The following is a 13,302-nucleotide window of genomic DNA, read 5'->3' as shown; positions in this document are numbered from 1 at the left end:
GCGTCCCGTAATTAATGGATAAAACGCAAACCGATAAACCACCTAATTATCTAAAAGTAATTTAAATAATAAATAGTTTTCCAAAAATCCCTAGGGTGACCAAGTTATATTTTTTTTCGGAAATTTCAAATTTTTCTATCTTGAATCAGTTTTTTCAATGCTGTAGCTGATTTTAAAAATCTGATTTTTGTTAAAAACTAAGAAATAAATTACCAACGTACTTTAATACAATTTTTATAAATAATGTTTTATTTGTTTTGTAAGTTTTGAGTGCAATCATCATTTTCCTTTCATTGAGATTATACGTTTAAAAATGTATGGGACTGAAGTGTACCATCATTTTAAAAACTAGTAGGTACATACGTTGTACGAGGTTTGTAAATTGATATAAAGTGTCTCCTTTTTGTAGTTACAAAATGGCTGGTAAAATGTATAGGATGGTTTGAAAACCACCGGTGGTTTGGGCACTCAAATGCCCCGCAGCGGGAAGACTGAATTTTTTTGTAAATTTTTAATAGTACTATATATATTTTTAATATAATTATCATTGTTTATAATACAAAAGGACAACTATTATATAAATTAGAGAAAAAGATAGTGTTCTATGTCTATGGAATAGCTAACATATGCACAGACTACCTACTATATAACTAGTGTATGGGTAACTTGAACTGGCGACTAAAATTTTTCAAAAGGATTTAAAAAATAAATCCGAATAATCTACTTGTCAAGACAGATGAACAAAATCATCATATTTATTTAATTCCGTTTTTAGATATTACTTAATATACTTATTAAACCCAACAAAATGTAATTTTAATATAAATTACCCCTCAGTGTTTAAAAAATTGGGAAATTAGTGGTGTAGAAATATGGAAAAGTAAGTGTTACACTCCGACACTACCTACGTCGAAGTTACAGTTGAAAGTATCACTTGAATTGGTTGAAAATTGTATAGCTATGTTTTAAAAAGCAAAAGTTGCGGTTTTTCACGTTTTCTGCATAGCTGGGCACCGTTAATCAAATAGTTAACTTCGTTAATCGTTAATCCGCTACAAAAAAAGTTAGCTTCGTTAAACGTTAAATCGTTACATTCCGGAAGAATTAACGCAAGTTAACGTTAATCGTTAATCCGTTAATATGACTGGTTAATATTGCATTTTTATATCATTGTGTGAGATTGGAAATTTACCATTGGAAAAATAAAGGTGAGCGCTGGGGAAAAGTGCCATAATTTGTTTTTAGTTGATTTTATCAATAATTTTAACATAAATATAGTAATTTATTGATTTATTTGAAAAAAAATCTTTCATAATTTCTTACTTGTCTAAACCTGTTAATCACGTCGCGCGGTAAATAGTAGCCATTGGATTAACGCTTAACGGACTTCTGCATATTAACGGAAGTTAACGGGTCCGTTAACATTTTTAAAAGTTAACTTAAAAGTTAATCCGTTAATCAAAATGTTAACTTCGTTAATTAACGATTAACGGATTAACGAGTTAATGCCCAGCTATGGTTTTCTGTATTCTGAAGTCACGTGTTCCTATATGAGTAAAAGAATATTAATTTTTTTTCAGCGACCAAAACAAACCTCACAAACAAAGGTTCAAAGGTATTGAGAACTTTTTACGAAGAGTTGCTTTCAATTTAGGTGAATATATATCTGATAATATACCCAACCAAATACATCTACTAGTAATTAGGCAGAATAAGGTAAAAGTGTTATGTAGCTACTTTCCGATTATGATATAAATCCATATTAATTGGAAAAGTTAAAACTTTTTGTAGCTCAAAATTCTAAAGCGCGTTTAAATTTTAGCAACACTTTAGTGTTCTAAACTGACTTTAAAAAATTACATGATTCACAAATTATATATTTTTTACAGGCAATTCCCCATCGCAGACTGAAGTTAAAATCATATCATGTGTTCCCATCGACGTAACCGATTTACAACATCGCATACAACACTTAGAGAGGCAACTGCAAGAAGTGAGCAAAAAGAAGTTGCCTAAAACGCCGGCCACGCCCCCGCCGCAGACGCCGCCGCCGTCTTCGATGTGGTCGTCCCCGATGATGCAGCCGTCGATGATGCAGCCGTCGATGATGTGGCCGTCGCCAATGATGCAACCACCGGTATGCTGGCCACAACAGCCGATGCAGCCGTGTGTGTGCCCAGACAAAGGGTTGGCTGGACAGCAAGGACAATCGTCGCAACCGGGACTAGCAGGAGTACAAGGTTTAGTGGGGCAGGCAGGACTACAGGGTTTAGCGGGGCAGGCGCCAGCACAGCCACAGCCAGCTCCGTGCACGTTTACGGAACCATGCGTGTGGTACTCCCCGAAAAGCGACTCGGGAGCTACCGGTGTAAAACCGACGGTTGTAAAACCGACAGTCAGTGTCAAAAGTAGCAAAACGAAAAAAGGTGGCACGGTTGTGAACACGGCGCTGCTCGATACTTACTCTGGGCAGTCGGTAGCAAACGAGTACAGCAGCGATAAATCGTCGAGGAGCATCCGCTCCCGTGACCAGCCGACGTACAGCGGCTGCCGCACGTCCAAGCAGGCGAGGCAATCTAACGTCTCCTTCGTACTACACGCCATAACAGCTGATAACCAAGCTTATTACGATTTTAGCTCGAATGATAAAATTAATCTGGATAAAACAGACCCTGCTACTGATAACATAAGCATTTTAAAAAGACGAAAGAAGAAAAAGGTCGCCAAGAAAAAGAGTAAATTGAAAGCACAACTAGTATATTATGCTCAACACAAACATAATGACCCATTTAATAAGAAATATAATTTGACCAATTTTGTATCTTCTAAAACTGACACATTTTCAATAAGCCATGCATATTTGGGTAAGGTAATTAGAAAACAATATGATCCCAAATATGTAGTGCAGGAGTTCTCAGACACCAGTCACTTTTCGCAACCAGTTTGCAAAGATAATGGTGTTAATTCGATTCCTCCCCGCATGTCAGAGTCTGACGTATGCTCGTGTTGTCATGGACGATTTCAAAACGTCGATAACTATATGCCAAAAGGATTCGATTCCCTAAACAACATAACAAAATACGATAAAAGCCATACCAATAAGCTATATTATGATTCAAATCTATATGATGTGGTGCCTGTAAAAGAAAATACAAATAATAAATATCTAAAGGAAAGATTTTTGCCTAAAAGGAACATAGAAAACAAACTTTGTCCGGAACATTATAGAAACAAATACGAATACAATCCTAAAGCAGTTAATATACAAGCTGAAAAATTTCTTACACGACACAATAAATCAATTGCTCAAAAAATAAAACGCAAGAAAATGTTAGACCAATATATTGCAGAACAACAGGAAATTAATAAAAAATATCACAAAATTAATAAAGAGTCACAAAACATCTATCCCAGTGGTTGCGGAGACATATCAAAAAATAAACCTCTTTTTGTAGAAAATTTAAACAAAACTACTGGACCTGTAAAGACAATTTTACTTAAAAATGTATCAATTGGATCAGATAACTTAACGTCAAAACTACTTTGTAACAATCAGAGTACTCAATTGGAATCGATATCAGATGAAACCAAAACTGAATCAACGTTAAATCAAATAAAAAGTATTTTGCAATCTGTTTTAACTGAAGTAAAAGCCAATGCTATAGTCACCGCTGCTTGCGAAACAATGACAAAAAGAGATGCTTTTGTGCAAATAGGATTTTCCCAAAACAACTTGCAGGGCCGTTCGACCTTACTCCGAAGCTACACTTATAATCATTCGTCGAACGAAAATCCTTACTTGCCTTCATGTTCTAGACAAATGTGTACTGCCCAATATTACTTACCTGGCTTCCCATATCAACCTTCTTTTAAATATTTACAAAACTTTCCAGTAATCGTTCACCCGTCTGGAAGACATTTATGCGACTGCTATTACAAAAATAGTTTGCATAAATATTCAAAATACAAGGAAGCTTTAGCGGCCACAACTGCCACTAATAAAGAAGTTGAGGGAGCTGGGAATAAAGAGACTAAAAAACTAATTAAAGAAATTTACAAGTCCGTGGCTATGAATATGGACTTCCCATCTAAAGAAAAGTCTACTAGCGAGTATGAGGACACGAGTTCTGCTAAAAACGATTTAATTAACGATTTATCAAAGAAAAGTATAAAAGATATACGTGGCGCTGGTATAGAGCTGGTAAATAAAAAAAACGTTGAAGTTGAGGCTTCTATTTCATCGAATTTATCTAATAATAATGGGGCACTGTGTGCCGCTACCCACACTCAGGCGGACCGGAAAGCACGGTACGACAAGTTGACAAGACATGAAGCTACGCACAGATACCAACAACACAGTACTGACACAATTGTTGAAGACGATGAAGAAATCAACGCATCCAGTGACAATACCGACGATACCGAGGATACAATGGAGGTTAAGGTGATTAAAGCACAGGTAAATGTTTAGTTCAACCTGATTATTTCTTAACTAGTCCGATATCCGATCCTGTAAAAATCCTTTACAGATATGTGTTTTAATAATAATTTAAGACTTCAGACTTAGAATTTGAATACGAGTGTAAGTTCTTTTTTTGCCAAAATTATGAGATCTGTCCGGTTATTATCACGCATCTTTTTTATCCTCATCAACTCCTAGGCTTAGGCAATAGACACTCTTAGATTAGATGAATTTTTCTTTGTTCTTTTTCTTCATATAACTCGCATATAAATAAACCTAACCTAACCTAACCTAACCATTTAATCTCCAGCCGAAACATGTAAAAAAAAGTCTCCTGAGAAGGATGTTTCAATCTGTAAAAGTTTTTAAGAGAAGAAAAGCGGATAGTAAAACACAAATCGAATGTGCCGATGCGTCCGAAGCGAGCGACTCGGATGATTATGAAACAATATACAGCGGCAGAAGTGTTGTACCCGCAAAGAACAGGCAGACTTACAAGCACAAAAGTAGAGCAATGGCTGAATCAGGCAATCAAAACGCATGCACCAGATCGCTCGACAAAAGACCCCCATACTTAGAGCAGGAATACAGAAGGCAATGGAATGAACGACTCATATTTGACAAACAGGAGAGAAAACATTCATCTAAGGGATCTTATTACAATCAATCGCCTGAATACGCTCATCCTGCTTTTTGGAATAGTTACGAAGCGAGAACTGCTACAGAGGAAGGAAACCTTTCGAACCAACTCAAACCTATCAGTTTTAAAATGAAAGGAAATAGGAAAGTAAAACAGGAGTCCCTGAAAAAGTAAACAACGGTATTGCAAAAGAAAAGTGCCGTTTTATTAAAAAAAATATAGGCTATGGCCATAAGTTATTTATTTGGTAAAAATAGGATAAAAAGTACAAGTTTATTTTGGACAATTTGCCACTTCTATGAACATACTCGTATTAGGTATAACGTCTTAAACGGCTTAAAGCTTGAAATTGAAATTCGTTGAACTTCAAAGTTTCAAAAATATTACTTCTTCACCACTACTTACAGAATCAGATACCACTGTGTATATTTATAAACTATTTTACCTTGTTATTAGAAATGATTAATTGTGGTGCACCCGTATCGTTTCGTTCGTAAATAAAATAAAAGTAAGTTTAATTCAAATAAAATACCTCTTAATGTTTCCTCGATATTTTATTTTTATAATAATAAATAAACAACTTAACTAGTACTCGTACGTGTAGCTAGCACTCTCAATCGTCCATATACTTGTATAAAACTAGGGCAACTTCAAGTCCATCTTCGCTCTGCTCTGTCGGAGGTGTCTCAGGTCGTCTATCACGAACCTGTACATAAAGAATACGCCTGGGGGTATTTTGACTTAAATAAATGACGACGCGTTATTATTTTTAAATATTTTTCCATAATGCGAAGGTCCGAAATACATTGCAATATTTGTAGTAAAAAGAATCATCATTGAGAAAACGCTATGAATACAGAATGAGAATTCTGCCTTCTACAGACTAGCGTTTTATACGTGTTTAACTGTTTAAGCGTGTATTCGAACAGTGCGTGTTGCCAGTGATGACTTACTCCGATACTTGGTCGCTGACTGTGGCCGTAAGAGCCGGAGCCGACCCCGACAGGTGTTTTGGCTCGTATAGTCAAAAACATATTAAAAAACGAAAATTTTCATGTAATCACGTCTCAAAGATATGAAAAAAAAATCTACCTAGTAGATCGATGATTAGCTATTTAAGACCATATTAAAATAGTCTATTGTCTCATGGTAACTTTAGGCCAGAGACTTTGACCACCACTGCCTTAATGTGAAAAGCACATATGTGTGCCTAGTGGCAGTTTTCAATGTTTTCATACTGTGACGATCGCGTAACCGTAAACGCGAATTTCGATGGAACTGAAACAGCGCCATCTAGTGGCACTACTGTTATTTCAATTGTGCAGTAGTGCCACTAGATGGCAACAAAAGTGGCAAGTGGGTACCTGTAAAAGAGGCCGGGCAGCGCGGCGGTGGCGAGGTGCCACAGCGCGTGCGCGTCCCAGCCCAGGCGCGGCGCGAAGTCCCACAGCTCCATGGCGAGGAACAGCGCCGACAGCGCCGTGAACGCGCCCAGCCGCCACACGTAGCGCGCCGCCGCCCAGCGCCGCGCCGCCCACCACAGCCACAGCGCCGAGCCGCACGCGCCTGCCGCACACGTCACCGCCACTTACTGACTCCGGCCGCTCAGAGATTGCGTTTCTGACATCACTGTCTCATCTGTCTCTCACTGTCTGTCTCATCACTACCAAAACAAACGGTTGACATGACCTTGAAATTACGTGGTCAAGACTTTTAAAAACTATTGTTTTTGTATTTGTTAATTAATTAATCGTTAATAATTTTAGCCCAAAATTAATAAGTTTATTATAAGTTTGCATAACTATTCAATTTTTAATGTTATTAGGGATAATAAAAGATATTTAAAATTTTGCCGTTAATTGTACGCCAGTTCAAAGTTACATCGTGCATTCGATCACGACCTCGAAACGCAATCTCTGAGCGGCCGAACGTTTATACGTTAACGAGCCCATTTAGTTTAGTAGCCTTGTCCAAGGTTGTATTTACCTAGGCGGCACTGGACAAACACGGTTCTATTTTACCCGACTGCCTGAAGGTTTGTTTTTCGCGCGTATCTTGTATGTATGTTCTTTATTACCTCATATCTTCTAAAAGATATACATAATTAAGATATCGAGATTTGGATAGGTGAAGTTAAAATATAAATAACACGACGACTGTGAGAATATATGAGGTAAAAAAAATCATATATTACAATATGGGTATCAAATTCAAGGGCTCATTATGATGATTTTAAAATATGACCCATGGCTATGTTAAGTAATGTTAAGTACAATTGGAAAACGTTATTTTTCCGAACTTACCAAAACCCTTCACTCTTGCCATAACGTTATTTTTCCGGACGCATTTAAAAACCCTTGCTCAAAAAAATTGAACGCTTGCTCTTGTCATATTTATAAACATGCGAAGTTTAAACCTCAACTTTGTTCAAAGTAAAAAGGACCTTATCACTACTATTTAAAGTTCACTCTAGTTTTCACAGATAATCCATAGAGTTCTCACCAAAGAAGATGTTAACTTTCATGTTGTAGTCGTAGTCGATCCTGCCGCTGTAGAGGTAGCGCGCGTGCGCCGCGTAGTACAGCGCCAGCAGCACTACCACACCGGCGCCCAGCACTCGCCCGCGCAAGTACGTTATCCTACAGATATTAACTTCTAATATCAAGTTTCATCATCATCATCATCATCATCATCATCATCATCATCATCATCATCATCATATCAGCCGATGGACGTCCATTGTAGGACATAGGGCTTTTGTAGGGACTTCCAAACTTCACGATACTGAGCCATCTGCATCCAGCGAATCCCTGCGACTCGCTTGATGTCGTCAGTCCACCTGGTGGGGGTCGACCAACACTGCGCTTTCTAGTGCGGGGTCGCCATTCCAGCATTTTCGAACCCCAACGTCCTTCGGCTCTTCTAACTATGACGTGTTGATGAAGTAGACTGTTCAATTTAAGCAGTGGCGTAGCGAGTCTTGGAGAGGCTCTGTATCAAAATTAGTTAAGGGGTCCAAATGAAGCTTAAAGTTTTCTCACAAGAAAAACCAAAAAATGTTCACTTGAAATAAATATGACAGTAACAGCCCATGTAGAATGGTTTTTTAACTTTTGGGCGCACGCTTTTAGCCATGGAAAAAAAAAGGATTTCTTTTTTTTTTTACTATTGTCACTTCTGAAGTGAAAACTGCTGGTTTTATGTGTTTTCCTGGGAAGTACCAGATTAAGTGATATTGTAGATTTTTTACAAATTTTTTCACACCTTTCACACCTAAGCGACCCCTGCAGTCCGGGAGGCCCCGTATTATTACGGCTGATACGGCGGTAGCTACGCCCCTGTGTTCAAGACTCGACACGTACTGACCTGGCTATGGCCGCTATGAGCAGCGCCATGACCATGGAGAGCGCACACGCGTAGTCCATGAATTCCGTGAAGAAGGTGTCGCGCGCGTGGAACGCGGCCGACCACAGCCACGCGTTCATGCACACCTGACACAAATGACAATTACTTTTTATTTCACTACTAGCAGACACTCGCGACGAAGTAGTAGTAGTAGGCGAAGTATCCTATGTCCGTCTCCTGGTTCTAAGCTACCTATCCACCAATTTGCAGTCAAATCGGTCCAGCCGTTCTTGGGTTATAAATAGTGTATGTAACACGACTTCCTTTTATATGTATATGTATATAGATAATACAAAAATCATAGTTTTTAAGCCAACAATTTAGGAGGAGATCCTTAATCCAATGCATAGGTAATTATATTGATTTTTTTCATGTATCATTACATCACTATTTTATTTAGATTTGAGAGTGTGTAACAGCAAGATCTTCTAGTGTTAAACTTGTTACAAGCGGAATGTTTGTCAGTCAATGATCTGGCACATTTGCCTTGGTGCTGCCTTCAAATCAATCAGTTTCACAAACAATGTTCAATAAATAAATTATTAATGAATAATAAAAAAAAATATTAAGTGCAAAAGAATAACAAATCAAAGCTAAATAAAATATGTTTTAAATTGTATATTTTTACAAACAACAAAACCTGCAGATAAGATGTTATAAAATAAAATATACCCAAGCAAACCAATGCCAAAACATGATCATAGGTGTGTCATCTAGAGGGAATTCTGTGATGATCCTCTTGTACATCTTCATGTGTATCCACAGGTTGAGCACAGACGCGAACGCCGAGGCGGGCTCTTGCACGCCGAGGATCCTCCGGAATGGCCACTGTCGGTATAACAAGTTAAATTTTTAACTAAAAACAAGTTAAAAAATTTTGATAATCATCCAAACATTGTTTTAGTTAATTTTTTTATTATTTTATAGTTAATTAAATTATAGTTAATTAAATTACAATATTTGTGTCAGAAATTATATTACAACAGAAAACAAACAATATATTATACATTTTTATCTTACAGTATTAAGAATATTCTAGCTAAAATCAATTATCTTGTAACAAAAATCACATCTTAAAAAAGAGGGCTATGTTCAGCAATTCATCCACTGATAATGATAATGATGATAGGGTTAAAAGATTATTTAATCTTGTCTCAGAATGGTAAAAATATAGTCAGCAGTATAGTACTTACTTTTCCATGAAACTTAGGTATGTTGTAGCCCCTCTCTATGTAGCCCTGCACCGTCCGCCACATGCAGTGGTAGCGGCACTCATCCTCACACTTCCACACCAGCAGCCAGGCACTCAACTCCTGCTGTTTGGCAGCCTCTGCAGTAAATTCTCCATCTAGAGTAAGAATGTGAATCTATACTAATATTATAAACAGGAAATATTTGATTGTTTGTTTGTTTGCATTAAATAGACTCTGAACCAATATGAAAAATTCTTTCACCAATGGAAAGCTACATTATCAGGGACTAACACAGGCTATTTTTTCCCTGTATTTCCATGGAGGAACTATCCTGTGCAGGAGACACGTCAGGGTTCTGCTAGTATTTTAGATAATGCCTAAAGAATATCATCTGACTAATAAAGATAATTAACTTGAAAAATGATTGATAATAATTGAATGGTAAACTTTAAAATTACAAAAATATTTTCTTAAATAAAGATGATTATTATTATTATTATTAAAAAGTCTGGAAATTAATCTAAATTAATCAATTAAGCTAATGATAAAGAAATTTAAGGACAGGCCTATTGTTTACCATCATTCTTCCCTCCATTTGTATTAGTAGGTAGTAACAAAAGAATTTGAATTTAACAGTATAATATTATTATTAGACTGATAATGGAGGTGAAGTATCCCTGAAACATTATTGACACTACCTGTATTTTAATTTTAAGTATTCGACTAATTATCATCACTATCATCTAAGAATAATTACCTGACATTTCAAAAGTGCTTGCAAACGAAGCCTAGTAAAAACAAATGAATTTTGATCTAACTGTTTGGAAGGTAGCAGGTTCCATGAATTTAAACCCTCAATTGGTCCAACCTGCATAATTAGCTACCATACTTACCTGCGATGGAGCATAGACTTACAAACTTACAGCCTTGTTATATTGAGATATGTCTGGCTATTGCAGACTGTCCTTTGATGAATCATTAACAACCCATATTAAGCTCACTTTTGAGCACGAGTCTTCCCTTAAAATGAGAGGGGTTAGGCTTATAGTCCACCACGCTGGCCCAACGCGGATTGGCAGACTTCACACACAGAGAATTAAGATAATTCTTAGGAATGTATGTTTCCTCGTTGACACGAAATTTCTTAAAAATGCACATATTGGAGGTGCATACCCCAGACCAGATTCGAAACTATGTTAGACAGCAGTTTCGGTATACTTAACTAAGGTGCAGTTGAAATTTTTGCATTTCTGTAAACATTTCTGATAAAAAGGCGATTTATCGCCATCACTAGTCGAAATATAGGGAACTAGTAATGATAGTGAGAGTAATAGCACACAATACTTTATTTCGAACATTGTTAAAAATATTAAAGAAAAATTTAATCGATCAGTCACACAATTTTATAGAGATTAAAACATATTCTTGTTAGTAGTAGTAGAAATAATATTATTTACGTATTGTTAATGTATTATAAACGCACTCGTTTTGTTTGGATATTAAACAATCAATTAAGTATCTACAACAATTCAAATCTTGGTTGAAAAATTATTAAACTACAAACATGACGTTTGATTTGAATGGTAATAAAATAAACACAGACCACAGATCACTATAGACTAGAAACACAGACACAGAGTAAGCAGAGTAATAAACAGCTACAGATAAACAGCCAAAGAGTAAATCACACTCACAGATTCAACCAAAGATTAAAATAATCCAAGCAAAGAATTAATTACTCCCAAAAACAAACTATTTTGATACAGAATACATACATTAAGTAATACTGACAAAGTTAAGCAAACATGCTTAAAATTACAAAGATAATCCTCTAATCTATTTAAGGCAAAGATGCATTTTTATCAGCATGTAAACTTGTACTGAATCGTAAATCTATGGTAAATACTTTAATTTTTACACGTTTTGAAGTCCTCAGACGAATTTGTTTTGAAAGGTCTCAATAAATGTTGCTCTGAGTAAAGTGAGTCTTCACCATAGAATTATAATTATTAGGTACTTGTTGAGAAAGAATACATTATGGTACTTGTACCGAATCGTAAATCTATGGTCTTCACAATTTGATTTTCGAGTTTTTGACTTTGACAATTTTCATTTGACGTTTGTGTTTGTGACATAAACATAACCATAGATGATACATTATATATTGAGACATAACCTCGAAATCGAATAAAACTTTTTTGTGTAGTGAGTTGTAAATAAAAATTAGAAATAGAAATTAGAATGACTTAAAGCCATTTAAAATGGTATTCCTTAATAGAACATGGTTTGCAGTTAAAGAATTTAAACGCCCTAGAAAATACCTTACAAGTAAGTTCATAGATACAGTGAGAATTCATGTAAAAGGAGGCACAGGCGGCAGCGGGATACCTAAATTTGGAGGACTCGGAGGACAAGGAGGATGTGTTTACTGCGTAGGCAAAGAAGAGGCCAACTTAAGGTCTATTATGCATAAATATCGGGGCAAAAGTATTATTGCGGGACATGGAGAAGATAGTCGTAAAACAAAGATAGTGGGTAATCCCGGGGCAGACGTAAAGCTAGAGGTCCCACTGGGTGTCACAGTATACGGAGAAGATGGTCGTGTACTGGGAGCAATTGACAAAGAAGATGAAATACTGATAGTAGCACGTGGGGGTCCTGGTGGGACAAAAGAAAATAATTTTCTTGGACATTTTGGTCAAATACATCACATACGGTTAGATTTAAAATTGATTGCAGACATTGGGCTCGTAGGGTTTCCAAATGCAGGAAAAAGCTCCTTGTTACGAGCTATTTCAAGAGCCAAGCCAAGAATAGCAAATTATCCTTTTACTACAATAAAACCTAATAAAGGAATTATACAGTATGGGGACTTGCGGCAAATATCAATAGCAGATCTACCTGGCCTTATAGAGGGTGCTCATATTAATGTAGGATTAGGACACAAGTTCTTGAAACATGTAGAAAGAACTAAACTTTTACTATTCATAGCTGATGTACAAGGCTTTAAGTTAAGCCATAAGTATCCATTTAGGTCATGCTTAGAAACAATAATGCTCTTGAATAAAGAGTTGGAGCTTTATGATGAAGAGTTGTTGGACAAGCCAGCAATATTAGCTGTCAATAAGTTGGATTTGCCACAGGCAAATGAGAAATTTCTAGAAGTTAAAGAAGCTTTAAAGAATATGAATAAAGTCATTCAGAATTTACCAGTAGAAATAAAACCAAATAAAATTATTCAATTTGAGGATATAATAGGTATATCAGCCTTGAAAGGTGAATCTATAGAAGAGCTCAAACACTTGCTGAGGAAACATCTAGATGAATATGCAGAGGCTAACAACCCTGATATAGTTGATGCAAGTACCCTTTTGAGGAGGAATAGAGCTATTGTGGGGGAAAGAGGCTCTCAAGTGACTTAATAGTATAGTGCTAAGAAATTAGCTTGTTTGTAAATAAATTGATGTATAAACTTGAGAAACTGAATGTTTTTTTTTATTCAATGTTATTTTGGAACAGTTAGTAAAAACTAAAGATCTGGACTTTATGATTTATTATAAATTTATTTTAGTTAACTAGTAATTAAGGTATACAATAAAAAG

General features: G+C 36.2%; 3 protein-coding genes across 3 annotated transcripts; 2 read left to right on the top strand and 1 right to left on the bottom strand.

Annotated features, from left to right (window-relative positions):
- Window positions 1–872: 872 nt before the first annotated feature.
- Window positions 873–5,523, top strand: LOC112052729 (uncharacterized). The gene is made up of 4 exons (XM_024091912.2): window positions 873–880; window positions 1,581–1,654; window positions 1,890–4,459; window positions 4,773–5,523. The coding sequence occupies exons 1-4, from the start codon at window positions 873–875 to the stop codon at window positions 5,274–5,276; spliced, it is 3,156 nt and encodes a 1,051-aa protein (XP_023947680.2). The 3' UTR covers window positions 5,277–5,523.
- Window positions 5,524–5,637: 114 nt separating this feature from the next.
- Window positions 5,638–11,277, bottom strand: LOC112052736 (post-GPI attachment to proteins factor 3). The gene is made up of 7 exons (XM_052881468.1): window positions 10,926–11,277; window positions 9,701–9,858; window positions 9,180–9,335; window positions 8,469–8,593; window positions 7,605–7,741; window positions 6,467–6,668; window positions 5,638–5,808 (listed from the first exon to the last, which is right to left on the bottom strand). The coding sequence occupies exons 1-7, from the start codon at window positions 11,056–11,058 to the stop codon at window positions 5,742–5,744; spliced, it is 978 nt and encodes a 325-aa protein (XP_052737428.1). The 5' UTR covers window positions 11,059–11,277; the 3' UTR covers window positions 5,638–5,741.
- A 572-nt stretch (window positions 11,278–11,849) lies between these two features.
- Window positions 11,850–13,181, top strand: LOC112052735 (GTP-binding protein 10 homolog). The gene has a single exon (XM_024091921.2). It carries the CDS (start codon window positions 11,962–11,964, stop codon window positions 13,120–13,122), a length of 1,161 nt encoding a protein of 386 aa, XP_023947689.2. The 5' UTR covers window positions 11,850–11,961; the 3' UTR covers window positions 13,123–13,181.
- Window positions 13,182–13,302: the final 121 nt, after the last annotated feature.

Source organism: Bicyclus anynana, chromosome 5 (genome assembly GCF_947172395.1).
Source record: "Bicyclus anynana chromosome 5, ilBicAnyn1.1, whole genome shotgun sequence".
Classification (NCBI taxonomy): Eukaryota; Metazoa; Arthropoda; class Insecta; order Lepidoptera; family Nymphalidae; genus Bicyclus; species Bicyclus anynana.
The sequence above is the reverse complement of the archived record's forward strand: the minus strand, read 5'-3'. Positions and strand labels throughout refer to the sequence as shown.

Coding starts and splice junctions, on each gene's coding strand:
- LOC112052729 (XM_024091912.2), top strand. Junction 1,655..1,889: donor AAGAGTTGCTTTCAATTTAG/GTGAATATATAT, acceptor TATTTTTTACAG/GCAATTCCCCATCGCAGACT. Junction 4,460..4,772: donor TTAAGGTGATTAAAGCACAG/GTAAATGTTTAG, acceptor TTTAATCTCCAG/CCGAAACATGTAAAAAAAAG.
- LOC112052736 (XM_052881468.1), bottom strand. CDS start 11,058: ATGTTCGAAATAAAGTATTGTGTGCTATTACTCTCACTATCATTACTA. Junction 7,742..8,468: donor CTCATAGCGGCCATAGCCAG/GTCAGTACGTGT, acceptor TAATATCTGTAG/GATAACGTACTTGCGCGGGC. Junction 5,809..6,466: donor CTGCCCGGCCTCTTTTACAG/GTACCCACTTGC, acceptor CTTTATGTACAG/GTTCGTGATAGACGACCTGA.
- LOC112052735 (XM_024091921.2), top strand. CDS start 11,962: ATGGTATTCCTTAATAGAACATGGTTTGCAGTTAAAGAATTTAAACGC.